At 45.8% G+C, this 18485-nt stretch overlaps 1 protein-coding gene across 3 annotated transcripts in view; it reads right to left on the minus strand.

The window, feature by feature from the left end:
* The window catches only part of PDZD2 (PDZ domain containing 2), a 150324-nt gene extending 141529 nt beyond the window's left edge, over positions 1–8795 (minus strand). For all 3 annotated transcript variants that reach the window (XM_014953964.1, XM_014953963.1, XM_014953962.1), the window contains exon 1: positions 7993–8795. In XM_014953964.1, coding sequence (XP_014809450.1) covers positions 7993–8471 — 479 coding nt within the window. In that variant the 5' untranslated portion in view covers positions 8472–8795. The remainder of the gene's footprint in view (positions 1–7992) is intronic.
* Positions 8796–18485: the final 9690 nt, after the last annotated feature.

An 18485-nucleotide genomic window follows, 5' to 3' on the forward strand; every position in this document is an offset into this window, starting at 1 on the left:
GTGGTTGGACTCGATGATCTCAAAGGTCCCTTCCAACCACGAGGATTCTGTGATTCTGTGCCTTTCCAGGACTCATGGCACATTAGTCAGTAGGGTTGGGAAAGGACAACCTGCCACGTATCTCGCTGCAACCCAGTAACCTTGCTCCAGTCGCCTCCTCCTCCTGCAGCAGCTTCGTGCTCCTGTCTCATAGAAATCAGACTTTAGCCCACAGCCTGCTTTGTGCAAAACTTTGGACTCCCAGAATATGAAGAGAAATTCACATTTACAGATTAGAAGAGACACAGTGAATGACTGCACATTGCAAATTGGTGTGTAAGGGCACAAGCATTACAGAAAGAGCAAGAATAATGGGCACAAAATGTTCCTCGCTTGTGTTTTTGAACATCTCTATTTTTAATTATTGATGGCTAAAACACTGCTCTGTGCTAGCAAATGCACTGCTGGAGAGGCTGCGAAAATAACTACGGCTGTGGCTGAAGGCCTCACCTGCTCCTTGGCTGGGCAGTGGAAAAAAGTGACCTTATTTTCCACATTCCAGCAGTTTGCCAATTAGTTAAGTTCTGCTGCATCCTGACTGTGCTTCCAGATGACCTAAGAGCAAGGGAGGCTTTCTGTGCACGAGGCTGAAAATCCCACTCAGGATGGAGAAGGGGCTCTTGCTGGCACTTTGGCATCAGGGATAAATGAGGAGGTAAGAGAACGTTTCACCAAACCAGGCTTATTCCCACAGCAGGTGAGCGGGGAGGGCAGAGCTCCCTCCCAAACCATGGGCTTGTTCTCCTGTAATTACAGCGTGGTGGGAACAGCAAATTAAATGGAGATGAACAGCCATACATCTGGCAACAAAGTACAGCCTTCTAAGCAGAGGTTTCACAGCTCAGTGGAACGAAACAAAAGCACGCCTCAAAAAAGTTCAGGACAACCCACTCTATAACCTCTCAAGCTTTCAGGCTTCCTAAGGCAACACCACCAACCTCTGTCCAAGTCTTTTCAAGCCTGATGCAATCCCTCTGAAAAGAAAGCGTGCAGAGCCAGGGCTGGGGAGTGTTTGCTGCAGATGACCCTGGGGATGCTGCCTAATTATACATCTATGCCCTCTGGGGATCACACTTTTCTACCGAGAGAGGACAGCTTGGTTTTCCAGTGGCAACAGCGTGCAGAAGACAGAAACAAGCTGCCAAAATTTTGGGACAAACATGCAAACGCCTACAGGACAAGAGCCATTTAAATCAGTGGGAGCTGATTAGTGGGAGGTTTTCCATCATCTTTCATGGGTTTTAGATCAAACTGAGCTGAGCAAGAAGGTCAGTAAGATGCAAAGTTGAGGAAAGCCTGTTGAGGAAGCAGTTGTAGTGGTGGGATGCTGCAATCCACCATCGCTGTGTGGGAAGGGGCTTTGACTCTGCAGAGGCTGGGATCAGGATGGGGAGGTTGAGAGGGAAGGCAGGAACCAGAGGGCACAAGGGGAAACGGAGTGAACCCACCCTCAGATTAATAAAGCAAAAAGGACAAACAAGCTAAATGATCCCTGCTGAGTTTGGGGATTAGTGACCTTCCGCTTAAGTCTTCAGCTCTTGAGAGAGGATTTGGGATAAAGCTCATTTCTTCAGAGCAATTTATTTCTCAACACGTGTGGCTAAGTCTGCTCATACCTTTCCTGACTCCATCAAAGAAGGGAAGAAAAACATCTCTCTCCTTGTTTCTTAGTCCTGTTATATTTTAAGGGGGAAATTAATATTCACTATCAGTGTAAGATACAGCAGCTGTGCTTCAGAGGGGGCTCCACACTACAGCAAACAAGGCTTTAGGAGCACAGGGAGACTTACGTCGTGTCTGAGAAATGTCAGACATCCATAGGCTTGCTCTTGTTTTGCACAGGTTGTGCAAAACAAGATTCACTCTCTCGCTGCACACAGCAGCTCAACTTGGGGCGAAAGCCCTCAGCCAAGATCCCTACGTGCTGCTTATTTTCCATCCTGGGGACTCGTGTGCCCAGCAGCTCAGGGGGCACGTCGGCGCACGCTTCCCATCCCTGCCCCTGGTAACAAGCCCCAGGTCTCAACCTCTATGCCCTGATCCATCACTTAGCAGCATGAATGTTGGCAATGTGATATTAAAAAAAAAGGCAATGAATGCAACTCCACATTAGGTTGGGGTTATTTTTCAGGTCAGCTACGAGAAATCTATTCCCTGAGATTGCATTCGGAGGCTGCAGCCTCCAGGACCACTGTGCTTGTTTTTCTGTGTGTAGTCAGTGCTGTTAATATTTTAACAAGGAGCTCCCACAGAAATGTTTGCCCCTTGGCCAAGGGCAAAGGGCCAGGATACATTTCCATTTGTTTTCCTATTAAAACAAAAATATTTTCTTATGAACATAACCAAGAGAAGGCCCTGCTAACACCAGGCAAAGCAGCTGCTTATACTGAGCAGCACTTTGTGTTGGCAGCACTTTTGCTTTAGGAAGGAGGTGAGGAAACACAGTAAAACACAGCAATTGATCTGCACAACTTGACGTGCCCGGGGGTGAGACAAAGTTTTCTGTGGTGACCAGGCATAGTTTTCTTGGGGGCGATTTTTTTTCCCTAAGAAAAAAGGATGTATAAAGGAGATTGCTCTGCCAAGCAGAAAGTAAATCCACAACCACTTCCAGAGAAACACGCTGAAAAACCTCCCCTTCCCACCATAACGTGGGCATTCATACACCCTAATGCCTGACCCTACAGGAGAATGGATTTGTTACCAAAAAAAGTTAAACTGAGGGACCCAGCTGATGAACTGAGTGAGCACAGCCCTTGCTCCCCATCCCCACGCACCAGCCAGAGCACCTGGAAGTGTCCTGGACACGCTTCTGAGTCACACGCTGCTACAGAATCCTGCAGATGCTCCAGAGACAACTGGGGCCACCAGCGCAGGGACAAAGTAGCCACGGTGGGGACAGCCACCAGCCTCCTGTGGTGTCAGCGTCCCACCACAGCATGGCAGGAAGCAGTGACCCACAGCAAATGCAACACTGGGGCACTGCACTTTGATATCAAAGAGTCACTGCGGCCAAGGGGAGAGCTGCTTCCCAACCAGAGAGAAAAAGCTTTCTATCGCAGGGGCAAAGAAGTTTATGATTAAAAAAAAATAGGTCGGTTGAAACTTCTGAGGAAGGGGGAGCTTAATACAAAGTGCCTTGAAAGGTGTGCTTTTTTAAATCAGACTGTCAGATTTTTGAGCAGCTCTACTCAGACGCAGCTAAGGCCTCTCTTCTCCATTCCCAACCTCTCTGCAGATGTGCTGCTCTGCATCTCCTTGCGTGTAGAGCTCCCAACAAGGAGACAACGAAGAAGAGCACCCTCCTGACAACCACTGTTCAGGGCAGAATTTCAGACACTGTTCAGACACTGCAAATTGCCTTTCCAGCACCAGCAAGGACTGTTCTTGACACAGAACCTCAAGATTTCATCCAGCTGAGGCCAGGACTGTTATTGACTGTCGCAGGCAAGCAGCACAAAATGCTTTGCACATTTCGAGACCTGTAATTTATTTAGACATTCAGTATTGTGCTCTGTAATAAGCTGCTAGCACTTACAGAGAAACAGAACTATGTTTAGGATGTCCATGTATCAAGCAGCTGCTAATAGCATTGACCTGTTAGGAGGACCAGGACATTACCTTCATGCTTCCAGATACCCTGGAGCATGTAGAAGCGATGCGCAGGAGCAGCAAGCACTCAGAAAAGACCTTGGCTCTGCTGGAAACCCCCAACTTCAGAAAAGGTCAAAGCTTTGCCTTCAGCAAAGGCTCACTCTCCATTGCACACCTGATTTTTGAAGGTCCTTCTCAGCATCTTTGAAAATAAACTGATTTCCCCGACATGCAGCGTGCCAAATCTTGTGCAGGGGAGGAGTCATAGCAACTCCCCCAGGACACTGGCTGAAAAGGAGAGACTAAGAAAATGCTGTGCAAAGTTATGGCTGTCAGGGTGCTTCTCTGTTCATTTTTTGGAAGCTGTTCCAGGTTGCGGGTTAAAAAGAAGCCAGCCAGTTCTCTGACTATCTCCCCACACATGGCAATGTTTGGTCATTTTTGGAGATGAGGAACACAGAATTTTGAAGCAGTGGCTGGGTTTCCTCAATGACAAAATTATAGTAATATCTCCTGTTTATACCACACTGTCATCACTTGTAATGTATCTTACTCTGCTTTCTTCAAAAACAGTTTGAATTTGGAAATCTATTCAGCACTGATTTTAAAGATTAGATGTATATGGTAGCTGTGTCCAAGCACTGCAGCTATGCTTGATGAAATTCGTAATCAAATGTTTCAAACTGAGTAATATTCATGACAAAATAATTCTTTTGCAATCCTCCCAGGACTTGCTCAATGAAGGCCCATTCAGTCATGCTCAAGAAATGAAGGATTCATCTGTCATCTGCAGGAATACTAACAGCCTCCCTCCAGTAAATGAGTAATAGCCCAAAATGAGAGGAGTAGTTCCAAAACACATAGAAAGTTGTTGTCTGGGGGAACATAACCCATGTGTTTTGGAGATACAGTTGTATAGACAGAAAATAAATAAACATGCAGAGTTTTGACTAACCTTTATTCAGTACTCCAATAAAGCTCATTTCCCTGCAATTGTGTTTGATAGACACACACAATTTGCTAACTCTAAGAGAGCAATAATTTTCCCTCAGTCACTAACATCACCAAAAATGCCACCACTACATCATTCCTCTCTAATGTAATAATACCTTGTTAAGCAAAGAGAGTTGACAATTCTATTACTGCATGATGTTTCTCTAAATGAAAAGAAGGGGGGAAAAAAGAAACAAGCTCATCAATGATCAACCTGTCACTGCTGTTTACATAGCAATCAAATAGAATTGAAATAAATAAATTTTCTTTAAAGAAGTCAAAACAGATTCAACTTCCTTAGCAGAGAGAGACAGATGAGTGATACCAGCAGCCAGTTCCTCCAAGAAGTAGCGTGCTCGTCTTCTGTGTGGTGTCCATCCCCATCACTGCTCTAGGACCTGGGGACCTTTAGGCATAAGGACCTACACCAGGCAGGTGCTGAAAGACTGCAATCTATCCAGGGCTGCCCCATTTAAGCCAGCCTGTCTAGGGATGCCCTATCCATTATGGCTTCAGTGATCTGCATCTGCGTCCTCTAGAGACTGACCATATCCATAGGACAACCAGCAGAAGGGATGGCATGCCCCTTCCTCTCCTCTCCCTTTGTCCAGTATACCGGCTTAGACACTTGGCACAGGGAAAGTCTGCGTGGTGGGATGGAGCTGGAGATGACCCGAGACCTGGGTATTTGGGCACACTTCTGCCAACCCTGCTGCAGGGGTGGGCAACCCCCCAGAAAAGTGGCAGAGTTGTGAGACCCTCTGCTCAGAGTCCAGAGTCCCCAGCTACATGCCAATTTCACCACTGTTACGGAAATAAATCAGGAGATTCCCTAAAACATTAGTGTGGACCACAACATGCTCAGCAGGCAAGTTAAGGCTGCCCTGGCACTCTTGGCTGGTGAGGAAAAGTGGTCTTGCTTGCCCAGTCCAGCCTGATGCTACAGAAGCTACAGGCAGAATTTTAATTTCCTTGATCATGCACAGGCTACACAAGGTACATCTCACTTCAAATCACAGCACTTACACCCCTTCACATGGACCTGGCAGAGTTTCTCACACAGTGAGAGAGTAATTAGGCAGACAGAAATGGAGCCAGGACTACTATTCAGTGTGCTGGCCTGCCCCAACACCTGGAAGAAGAACCATGGGGAATGGGCTCTGCTTATAGAAGCAATATGGAAATATTCTAGGAAAGCTGCTTCTTTGAAGCAGGCTTCCCAAAAGGCAAACTGAGGCTGCCTTTCAGCCTATTATAAACCTACGCAGAATGATCCCTTCTGAGCACCCCAACAAATAAACCTACCCAACGACTCTCAAAGCATCCTGAAGCACATCAGAGGAACAAGGTGGTAATGTGGGGTTGGAGCTACCAGGCAGCTCCCTGAGAGGCAAAATTAAGCACTCCAAACTGAGAGCGTCCCTAAGGTCTCAAGCTGTCATCCATCCATGCCAAATAGCAATTGACAGTAAGTTAGGCAAGGATGCTTTGGATGCTGAAAATAAATCAGGTTTTGACTAAGAGATGTCCTAAATTTTGGCCTAAATTGGATGTAGAGGTCTCTAAAATGGGATCTTAACAACACCACCACTGGCCGTGTACCACCAAAACTCTGCTTTTATAACCGCCAAAACCAAATCTCAGCTAAAGAAAATGGAGCACTTAATTCTCATTAGCAGCAGTGACAGCTTGCTGATCTAGTAACAGAACTTTCCAAAAGCAACAACCCCAAAATGAAGCCTTCAGGAGTAGGATAAAAAGAACAAATATCCAAACAGTTTGGATTCCATTTGGTATCATCTTTCATTTTGCACTAATAATAAGATAACATTATCGCTGGCCACTGAAAGCAATTCCCTTGGATTTTAGGTATAGTGACATCTGGCAAAGTGGAAACAGCGAACTAGCTGCTTTTTGCTGCATAACCTCTCAAATCTGGGGGTGCCACTGACTGATACTTCCACAGTACCAACATTTATACACTTATTGAATTACAGGCTTGAATTTACCAAGGGTTGTCATCCACACCTGCAAAACCTCAGCCAGGTTCACCTGCCCAGGACCCGCAGATGGAGGAGTCGCTGCTTTTATCCTGCTACGTGGCAGGATGAGGAGCCACGGTCACCCCAAAACGCTGCCACACTCACTGCCCGTTGGGAGCAAAGGCCAATCCATCCACTTTGCAGGATTGTAACTTGCATGCGTTACCCCAAACCCCGAGGCTGTGGCAGCTTTGCAAGCCTGATAACTAAAGCAGCAGATAAATAACCAATGAGTCTTCCCATCAATGTTGTGTTCTCACTGGATGAATCTGTAAAGAGTCAACATTATTTTTTTTTCCCAGTACATCAGTTATTTCGCTTAAAACTTGTTTGCCCCTGTTGAAAATCTCACTTGCTGGAGCACTTTCTCACGTGGTCTAAAATGTCATATTACTCCCAAGGCCCATAATATGTGCTGGATTACCCAGGCTGCACATCAACAGAGTTTCCTTTTAAAGAAGGGCCACTACACTAGCATTTTCTTTCCAAAACTGTCCATCCTCAAGGTGAACCCCCTTTGGCAGGAGGAGGAGGATTTCATGCCCTCCGGTACATTGCAGCCTCAGGTATGAATGAACATTTGCACCCTCATCTTTAGCAGAGAAAGGGCTTTCAAAAAGGGAAAGGCTGCCTTCAAAAAGGGAAATGTGAGCAAGTCTACCAGCCCACAAAGAGCAAAGTTGGGCCAATAACTGATTTTGCACCGTGCAGCAGCTGAAATAAAAACAAGCAAGAATAATATATATCATTGCAAGAACCTTCATTTCTGATTTGAACTCCTGAAGGTCTCAAGTTTTCCGGGAGAGGAGGAGACAGCAAAAGAGAGCAAATGAAATAAAATCAAAGGGAATTTATTAAAATGAAGTTGTTCCAATCTGGAAAACACAAAAATGTCTTGCTTTGAAAAAATCTCAGACAACATTTAGCTGTCAGAAAAGCTTCCCTCAACTCAAATGATTCAACAAAAATAAGATGCACCTGTAAAAAAAATCTTCCAGTGCTGCTGAGTTTGTGTTTATTTTTACTTAAGAAAAGAGTTTTATCCAAACCCAGGAAGACTCCTGTTTTAGCGGAGATGCTACAACGTTTATGACATACTATTTTTTGACACAATGACCCCTCAAAATTTTCCAGGGGATGTGCGAACAGATGTGGGCTAATTATTGATTCGCCTTTTTATGTATTTCCTACAGACCTTAAGAAGGAGCCCAGAGCTCTCCTGAAGGGCTGCAAAGCAGAGGTCAAAACCTCTGCTCTTGCACGTAAATCACTACTGACTGTGACCTGCACCACGTGCTGCGAGAGGCTGCTCCTCCATCCTTACCTGGCACCGGTGACATCCACGCCGACCATCAGCTGGCCGTTCAGAGAAAGGATCTCATCCTTCAGGCGCACTCTCCCACACTTCCCAGCCGGGCTGTTCTTCTTCAAGTCCGTCACCCAGATGCACCCGACGTCCAGCACCGGCCCCTTATGTCCCTTCCTCTTCTTCCCACCCCGACGCTTCTCCCCATAGTCCCCCAGAGCAGGGATGTTCCCAAAGCTCAACCCAAGAACCTCAGTTTTTCGCATCTCCTGGGCCAGGTACATGGTGCAGATCTCCGTATCCGAAGTCCCACAGCTGCCTGGCTGCAGGTTGCTCTCGTCCACGGAGAAGTTGAGCTGGATGTACTCGCTCAGCTTCTGGACGGCCGAGCGGCAGAGCTGCTGCTCGGCCCCCTCGGCCCCCTCCCGACGGCTGTTCTGCAGCCACTGGCACAGGAGGGGGAGGAAGACCCCCGCGTTGTCCTGCGTGATGGGCATCGCCGTCCTGGTGCATCCCCTCACAGCAGCAGTCCTGGACCCCACCGGCTCCCTGGACCTCGGCTCTGCCGCCCGTTGCAGCCCCCTGCAGCCCCTGGGGCCATGCTGGGGTGGGGATGCAGATCCAAAGCAAGCCCCATCTAATCTCACCTGGAGGTTTTCGGGGCTCTGGCTGACCAAAAGCACAGTCAAGGCAGGGTGTTTGCGGGGGGGCCGCAGCCAGCCCCACAGAAAGGTTGGGAGATGTGCCTGTCCAGGGATGCCTACTGTCAGTGTCCCCGCTCCGCTGGGAACGACGTCTCCTTCCCACCACGGTCACCACACCGTCTTGCCCTGCAAGGGGGAAACAGCGTGGTTAGAAGTGTCAGAAACACAGCAGCCATCCGGCAGCCCCAGCTCAGCATCTTCCCCCCAGGACAGGAGCCCGAATCCGGGCTTTGCACGGCCGGAGCCGCTCTCCTTCTGCGATTTACCACTTGAGGGCACCAGCTGCTCTTCTCAGCAAGGGAATAAAAGGTCACCATGAGCTCCTGACCTCCCCGGTGAAACGGGGGATTGATGAGCCCTGGAGATGCTCCTGCTACACCTCCAGGGCTGTCACCAAAGCAGAGGCTCCAACCCACTCCAAGGACCACTGTAGGGGGCACGGCGTGACACTGGTCTCAGCAGCAACTGAAGCGGGTTGATGCTGATACTGAAGGCAGGTCTGCCATCCTCCATGGCAATGGTTTTGGGCTTAATCCGGTCTTAATTACTTAGTTCCCCACCAAGCTGCAGCAGCAAACACCAAGGGGTGAGGACAGGCAGTGGGGTCCCCCCTCTTAATAGCAGAACTGGCTTACAGTTTACTGAGAGAGTGGTCAGGCACTGGAACAGCCTGCCCAGGGAGGTGGTGGAGTCACCATCCCTGGAGGTATTTAAGAAACGTATAGACATGGCTCTTCAGGGCATGCTCTAGTGCCCAAGGTTATTGGTTTATGGCGAGGTGTTCAGTGTGGGGTTTAGTTGGTGGGTGCGGTGTTTTTGGTGGGCGTTTGGTGTGGTGTGTTTTTTTGGGGGTTTTTTTGGTTTTTTTTGGTTGTTTTTTTTTTTTTGTGGTTGGACTCGATGATCTCAGAGGTCCCTTCCAACCACTGAGATTCTGTGATTCTGTGATTCTGTGATACAGTGGGTTAAACCTACTCTGCAGGTAAAGCATCTAAGTAAGGGAGGTGGCTACCCGGCTCCCAGGGACAAGAGTTGTGTGGGTGAATCCCCCAGTTTCCTGCAATTCAGAGAGGGAGGCACACAGGCAGCCAGGAGGCAGCAAGAGCAGGGGGTTAGCAAGCAAGAGGGTGAGAAAGGGGGTTTTCTAGGATTACTAGGATCTGAGAAATAAGGAAAAAGCCTGATGCAAGTCAAGTCTGGTTGATCAGTTGCCTTCCAGGAGTCATTTGCTAGCAGAGGATGCTGCTCAGTGAGCAGTGCACCGGTAAGGTAGAAGAAGGCAACAGCTTCAAGCTTGCAGCTTGCGTGTCTGCCCCTGCAGACATGGATGTAAGGCTTGGATAAGGCAGAAGAGCCTGTAGCAAGAGCCCAAGACCCCAAGAACAGATGTGGAAAGGGAGACTCTTGCAAAATGCTGCTGCCCAGAAGCTGGATCTGAAGTGTTCTGCCACCTCCCTGGCTATGTGCCACTACCTAGATGGCCAGGAGTGGTCAGGCAGGGACAGGGACAACACATCAGGGCCACAGGTGATGCTCCTAGAAAAAAACCAGCATCTTCACCAAGAAGATGATGTTACACCAACAGCTGGACAGAGATGGACAACAGCTCAGGAAAGAAGAAACTGGCCCATTGTTTAGTGAGAGGGACTCTGAGTTAGGCTCAGGGTAGGAGACATAGGGGACAAAACCAGAGGAAGAAGACAGAAAGATAAAGAAGAATAACAACGGAATAAAGACAGAAGCAACCTGGGCACAAGTCTAAAAAGAAGGGGTGATAATACAGTCACGGATGGACCAGGAAATAGGGTTAAATCCTCTGAATATCAGCTATCTAATGCAACAGTGGTGATAATATTGCTTTTAGCACAGAGTTTAAGTCTTATTTAAGATCTCAGATTTCATTTAAGACAAAAGTGATCATTTAACTGTCATAACTGGAACTTACAGTATATAGGCAGACATATATCTGGAATACTGATATAAAGATGTGTGGCTTATATGTGGACTGGCAAAGAATCTAGGCAGCATCTCTTGGTATACCAAAGATGATACATACACTTGCTCTGAGGTCCAGAACGCACAGGAAGGAAGAACTGCTAAATCCGCTGGTTAATAATAAAAGGGGAAAAAAAATACAAAAACATAGGGGAGGGCCCAAAAAAACCCCAACCAAGAAGATTAAATGGATCAGGCTACCTGATAATAACTGACTCAATGGTAATGGGAGAGTACAAGCATGACATATCTGCTAGGAAAGGAAAGCAGCAGGAGACTGAGACTCCTGGTGCCTTTGGAGCAATATTCTCGCATAACTGATAGGTCAAGTAATCAGTAGGGAGTTGCCTCCAGAGAGGGATGTGTTGGGGGTAAGAAGGTGGAAGGAAACTCATGTAAGAAATGATGAAATCTGCCATATGCAAGGAATCGGGGACAGCAAAACAGAAATGCCTGGCTTCAGTACATTAAAAAAAACTGCTGGCAAGAATTCATGGAGAGAAGTTTAAAGGAAAAATAAATCAAGGTGAGCTGTACTTTCTCGAAGAAACAATATTTTGTGCTTAAAAGGCACAGGCACAATAACATCTCAATGCAGAAGAAGGATCAGAAGACTTGGCAGCATCACGAGCTTTTCATTTACCTCAAAGACAAGAAGAAAGAACACTAAAAGGTTACTGAGCAGGAGTTAATAAAATAGTGTGAACACACAGGCAGAAATATTTGAAACATCGGTGCATAAAAATGAAATGAAACTTGGAGAAGATAAAAAAACATTGTTACCCTTTATATATATATTAATACCAAGAAGACAGTCTGGAAAAGTCTTGCTCAAATAGAGGGAAAGTTATTGAAAAATGACACCCAAAGAGGCAATGTTGGTTTGATTTTTGCTTTAGTGCTTTTTAAAATTGCCTACTATGCACAGGGGATTAGTACAGTTATACTATGACACATTATCACTACAAAGGTGTGCTATCCTCTTCTCTGCCCATTCCAGGGTGAGATCAGTCCTTTGTCCAAGTCAGGTATTTCCAGACCAGCAGGGTGGGACAAACCACCTTTTAAATTCCCTACAAAACCAGCCGAATCTATCTCAGATACCTCCCTCCTGATCAACTGTGAGAGCTCAGTCAGGTAAGGTGCCAGGAGTCAGGACAAAGACAAGTGCAGTGCCCGTCTTCAAGGATAGCAAAAGGATGCTACATCAGTCAGTCTAGCTTCAACCCTCTGAAAAACTCTAAAACAAACAGTTTGCACATATGTGTAAGATAACAGAAATATAAGCAGCAGCAGATACAGAAGAGACAAGAAAAAAATCATATCAAATAAAATTAATTTCTTTTCATAATGGAGAAGTTGTTAGATGTCATTTATCTGGGCTTTATTATAGCTTTTGACACCATCTCAAACAACTTTCTCATAAATAAACTAGGGAAACATGATTAAATGAGACTACTATAAAGCCATACCCAGGGAGTAGTTATTAATGATATTCTGTGAAAACAGAAGGACCCTGTGAGCGGAGCTCCGCTGGATCTGTATAGTCTAGTTCTGCTCAGCACATTCATTAGTGACCTGGACGATGAAAAAGAGCACACTTATTAAATCTGCAGATTACACGAAGCTGGGAGTGACTGCAGGCACACTGGAGAACAGGATTAGCATCCAAAATCATCTTGGCAAAAATCTAAAAAACATTGTCTAAAAATTAGGATACAGTTCAGCAGGGACAAGTGCATAGTACTACAAAAGGAAAACCACATGTAGATAGGGTTGGCTAGGGGGCAAATCTTCTGGAAGAGATGCAGGGTTTGTAGTGAAATCACTTCTGTCAATAAAGTCTGGCTGTTGGGGGGAAAAAGGGGTCACTGTCCCAGGGTGTGTCAAGAAGCACAAAGCCTACCAAGTGTGTGAAGTATCTCAGTAGCTTCACGTAGGGCTGGGAAGCCCTCAGCAGCGAAACTGCACAGTTGAAATGGAGTACTGACATGACTACCAGTGTAGAATGTGTGACTTACTAGGAGGAAATACTCATGAAATTAGGGGCTGCTAGTCTAAAAAGGAGAAAGCATTCCAGGTGGCATGTGAGAACACAAGCTAGAGCTCCTTGAGTATCTAAAAATGCCTCCACAGAAAAGAGCAGTCTTGCCCATGATGGAGTAATGGATGTGCATCACATCAGGGTAGGTTTAGGTTAGCAGTTAGTTAGGTAACACTAATAATGATAAAGAACACCAAAGCACCAGAGGACACTATCTCGGGTGACTGGAGTTTCCATCACTCATGGTCTCTGCAGTGGGTTAGACAAATACCTGCCAGGACCAATGATTATAGCCAATCTCTCTTGGGCTGTGGGAGATTGGCTGCTCCATTTAAGGAGCAGATCTCTCTACCTTCGTTTTTCGTTTCAACAGAATTTTCTGTCTTAGTGAGAGGAGAGTGAGCGGTCATACCATGGGTAACATCCAGCAAGTTACACCAATGACACCCGTTTCATTGCTTCAATGGAAACCATCAGTATGGCTCTCAGTGACCTCACAGGGCTCAAAATCATTCAAGCACTAGAGGTGACCAGAGAGATCACCCTTTGAGGCCCTTTTTGGCTTAATAATTTAAGGAGTTTTGATCTTAGCTAGTTAATTTTGACATTGGGTGGACATGTTATGGGCTGCCCTTTGCAAACTCTCCCCAAAGCAAACACAGTGCCCCAGTCTCAAGCCAGCAAAACACGGGGCTCCTTGGAAGCAGCTCACAGTTTTAGCTCCAGAGTCTCCAAATCTCCTCTGTGCTGGCCAAAGGCACACCCCGATGTTGACTTCAGCTTCAGCCCTGCAGTTAGCCGGGCAGGATGAGGCATTCAGGGTCATCTGCATCCCACACAAAGCTCATCCATCGTTCATTTACCGGCATTGCCATAGGGCTTTCCCCCTCCATGCACAGACGTTCCTCCAGAGATAGAGGATGATGGCCTGCTCCACTCTGCCGGGGGCAGGCAGCCTTCAAAACCCCATTCCTCCTCCCGCAGGAAAAACCATGGGCATCGAAGCACTGCGGGTTGCCTGTCTACGCCCCTGAGCTCACTGCAGAGCCATGGCAGACACTTAGAGATAATCATGTAGATAATTATACAGTACTTCCAAGGGATTTGATTTTCCCAAACAAAACCTTCTGGCTTAAGAAAAAAAAGACTCTGACAAGCATAAATAGGAAATATTCCTTCCAGATGAAACAGGCGGCGCAGCACTGAGCTGAACACCTCTGGGCTGGTGAGAAGCAGGGCTCAGTCTGTCCAATGCCAACGGGAGCAAAAAATAGAAAGGTGGCCAATTGTTCATCAAGGGAAAAAATAGATCTGCTGGCTAAAAATGGCAAACTCAACACTAAGATGAAATTGATTTTTGCTCTCAACTTCCACCAAAATAGACTCAAGACACCACGTGAGAAAATCTACTGGAGTCGTCACCACCTTGCTTATTTTCTGTAGGTGACAGACCTGCCAAACCATCCCACGGCCTCACGTGGAGTACAAGAGTTACACACAAAAGGCTCTGCTTTTCTGCCCATCCTGGCATTGACACCTGCCTGGAGTAAAGGAGACCAGCGCTGGGAATGGGCAGCCCTGAGGGGACACAATTTCCCTGTCCTGGGGACAGAAATCCCTGTTCCTGAGGACAATGTTCCGCCACAGAGATTTTGTCCTTGTGGCTCTGAATCAATCTGGGGCTACTGATTCCCACTCTCTGGCTAGTGATTTAATCTCACAGCCTACCTGGGTCTCAGTAAGTGCGGTCTGTTGAGATTCTTTTGTTTGCAGTTTAAAGGATAAAGTAAATGGGCTAAGGTTTTGCAGGTAGGATGTTTGCAGCCTAAGAATGTCTCAAATGGAAAAACAATAGGGTGGGAAATACTACTTAATTTGGAAACAATTTTAGTCCTGCTCAAATAGAAGGACTAGATAGAGACATTATGACCACTCAGTTTGAAGAGGACCCTCAAAGGGATTAGCTCTTCTTGGCCTCTCAGTTTAGGAAGACCCTCACCATGCTGAACTTTGGGTTAGGGCTCAGATTTACGCTCCTCTGCTGCAGAAGCCCACATGCTGCACCCACAGCCAACCCAGCCATGGGACTGGCACCCTCCTTTGCAGGAAGATGAAGCTTTTGGGCCAGATGTTCTCAGAGGATCAAAAAGATGCTGAAACAAACACCTTGACAAAACATGGTCCCTTCTCACCCAGAAATGCCAACAGCCCAGGTACAACTCCTCTCCATCCACCCACAGAAAAAAACAGCCACTTTGCACATCAGCCTGCCTGGGCCGAGTACGTGCCTCTTCCCAAAGACATGCCACCACCACCCAGCAAGTGGAGGTGCCTGGTTCCTCCCTCACCAGCCACCAGCCACAAGAAATCTGCTAGACATCATCAAATCAAGTCCCCAGCTATTACAGCAACTCTCTCACCCTCTACTCAATAAAACTCATCAAATTTTAACTTAAAGAGGTTTTACACCTCTGTTATTTTGCTGGAAAGCTGTCCCACCACACCACATAGTTGGAAATGGTCTGTATCCCAGTTTCAATGCATTCATAATCATTTTATACCCACAGACATGTAGCTTCTACAGTTCTCTATGCTTCTCAGTGTTTATCAGCTCTTCTCACCTTCATCCCTGGAGTATTTACAGCCAGAAAAAATCAGCCTTCACCTGCCCTTCTTCCACCCAGCACTATCACATAAGATGTGCTCTCAAAAGCTGAAATACCACCCATGTAAATGAACTGGATATCGTCACCTCGCTTTCCCATTAAGAGTTTTTGTGATGGCTCAGAAAGTAACACACCTTTTTCTTTATCTTCAGCCTTATAGTTCAAAATATAGAGTTAAACATAGGTGATGTAGGGGAAGACAGGCTGCTTCTTTTAGGCTTTCTGAAGAAAGAGCTATCTTAAATGTTTGCTTACATTTCTTTAAACGAGTTGAGGCTGGAACTGTCAAAAAGCATATATGGATATTGAGAGCATAAACACAACTCTCTTTTTCTGATGAGTTGAGCTTTTTCTTCCTACATCATCCTCAAAGGAGTGATGTAAAGAGCTCCGCTAATCACCTTCTCATAGGGGGAAAAGGAAATACAGAGGGTCATTAAAATGTCCCATTACCGATTTTTTTAAAAAGTGATTTGTGCAAATGGCCAACATGCATTCCTCCAGGATGGCCCCTCTGACATTTCTAGCTTAGCCTAAACCTCCAGAAGTACATAAATACAGTTATTCCAAAAATTCCTTTCATCCCATGAGTAAGATCACTTTATAACTGCTTTAAAGGTTATGTTTGCCAGATACTGTTAATCTTTTATATATAGTTGAAGGCATCGTACTTGTTTTCCTAAAGTCACCTGGGCATTTCAGCACCAGAGAAATAAATCCACTACTGGCAAAAGATTTTAATTTACTGATTTCTATTCAAGTGTAGCTTTAATTTATTCTACTTTTTAGTTATCAACTAGTAGCAAAAAAGTAACAATGGGTAAAAATTACCTAGGCACTGAATTGTCATTTTTCATTAAAGGACCGCTATTACTGAAAGATTGTTTTGCTCTAGTGGTCCGAGGTCTGAAATCCTTCAGGACAGTAGCGAATCCATTTTATTCTGGATTACCCAGTGGTACAAATCAGATCTGGGCACACAGTTATGTTTCTGCTGAATTAGCCAGAGTGCACATTTACAGGTCATCTTTATGCCAGCCATAGGAAGACTGCTGGTATTTGACCTGGCAATAAAAATTTAAATCTTACACTGGCAGGCTTTGAGAGATTCTGAACAAATTTGAATTGACAGTGAGTTTTACAGCAGTCAGCATTTTATATCTCATGGCCTCGATGCTTTTAATCCAGCCGTAGGAGCCATAAAGCTGGTTTTACTGCACAGTCAAATCACAGCCTCAGGTCCGACCTCAACACAAGTGACCCAACAGGAATACAGGGATATGAAAATTGGGATTTCTATTCCTTAACATCAGCTGAATCCTCATCAGAGCTTGTCACCATGGGCTCCCTTTCTGGCCAAAGGAGAGAAATGGGGACTCTTCAGAAACAGTTATCTAACCTCTTGTAGGTCTTTCTTTTCAGACTATATCCATGACACCTTTCAAGTGCACTTTCTGCTCCGTTGCCTGAAAAATGTGTGGCTAAGTCAAATAGAGGTATCTGAATATGATCAGATGGATCCTACTCTATAAGATGTAGTTAACCAGACAAATTGGGCACAGGAAAAAAAATCCAATATAGCATAGCTAAATAAAGACAGTGACAAATTCTCTATCCGCTCTGGCAGAGAGGCTCCCTGCTATGCTTTCTTAACTGCTTTGATTTTCAAGTATTTATGTTGACTACATCAAAAATCAAAAGACCTGTGCAAACATCTAGACTTCCTAAATCAAACCTAGTAATTGCCAGGATGTTTACAGTGTCAGCCCAAGCAAGTCCTGAGAACAAAGAACAGTTCACCAAGAGGACAACAAAATAGCCAAGCGCAGAAATGCAAAATTTGTGTAGGAAATGTTACACAATAAAAGGGGCAGAACAGTAAGGTAAAAACCTAGCCATATACTTGGATTTGTTTAGAAAACCTCACCACTAGTACGATAACGCACACATACAGCTCTCTATAGGAGGTGTTTATTTACCCGGTGCACTCATAGTATCTGAACTGCTGGCAATTAGTAAAACCTTTAGTTAAGGAAATTGGATTGTCCTCATTTTTATAAAGAGGAAACAGAGCTACAAAAAGGCATGCATCCCATACAGTTTAATCTCAAACCTTGCTCAGGAGAAGCTGCTTCAATCCTCACAAAACCTGCCATTGCCCCTTGGCAGGAGCTGCTTGTTACTTCTAGAGCCCCGAAGCCACCCACTGCCTCCTTCATCTTTCTTCCATGTCTATACAACTCCGTATCACTGCTCTCCCACCTTCTTTCTTTCCCATGCTGCCTGAGGACATTTCTATTCTGCTCAGAAGTCTCCGCAAGGCTACAATCTCAGCTTTATACAGAGCCCAGATATGACAGTCTCCATGGACAAGCTCACACAAAGCATTTCCAAAACGTATTGTGTGAAATTGTACCAGAATTCAGGGTTCATGCGACCCTGGAAAGTAGTTTCACGGGACCAGGGACAGGATGGGATTTTACCGATACTACTAGAATACTATGAATAGGTGAACATTGAAAGAACATTTGCTATATGTCAGCAGGTAACAGTAAAACCTGGAAGCGTGGTGTTGACCAAAGCTTCTGGCTACCAGGCCAAGGTCAGGCAGCAGAAGCCCTTCCCTCGCTGCAGGTTGCTGCAGTCTTGCCCCTGTTCAAGTGGCTGGTGTCCTCTGGGGACAGCAAGTGGACAGTCTTTTGGAACAGCCTTTTGGGATGGTGAGGCCATCGTGCAGGCAGCCCCAGTCTGAAAGCAGGGAAGGGGAAAGTTGTGTTGCCCACTGTAAGAAAACACTGAGCCAGGGCCACAATGATGCAGCTTCACGGTTTTAGGTATTTCCTGTATTAAACAACACAGGGTTGTGTGACCTGCTCACATTGGTAAGGAAACCTTCTGAGCGTACTTTTATGACCTGCCAACACTGCTGTGGTGCAAGAGGAGATTCAGGAACAGACACTGAGAGCTTTTAAACTGGAGAGACTGCCTGGCTCTAACCAGTGGACTGTATTTTCCACCATCATTCAGACGAATTAAAAAGAAGACAGCAGGGGAGGAAGCATCCGTCTGGCCATCCATTATTAATGAGAGGATCAAATCTAA

Source organism: Calidris pugnax, unplaced genomic scaffold (genome assembly GCF_001431845.1).
Source record: "Calidris pugnax isolate Ruff unplaced genomic scaffold, ASM143184v1 scaffold178, whole genome shotgun sequence".
In the NCBI taxonomy this organism is placed as follows: Eukaryota; Metazoa; Chordata; class Aves; order Charadriiformes; family Scolopacidae; genus Calidris; species Calidris pugnax.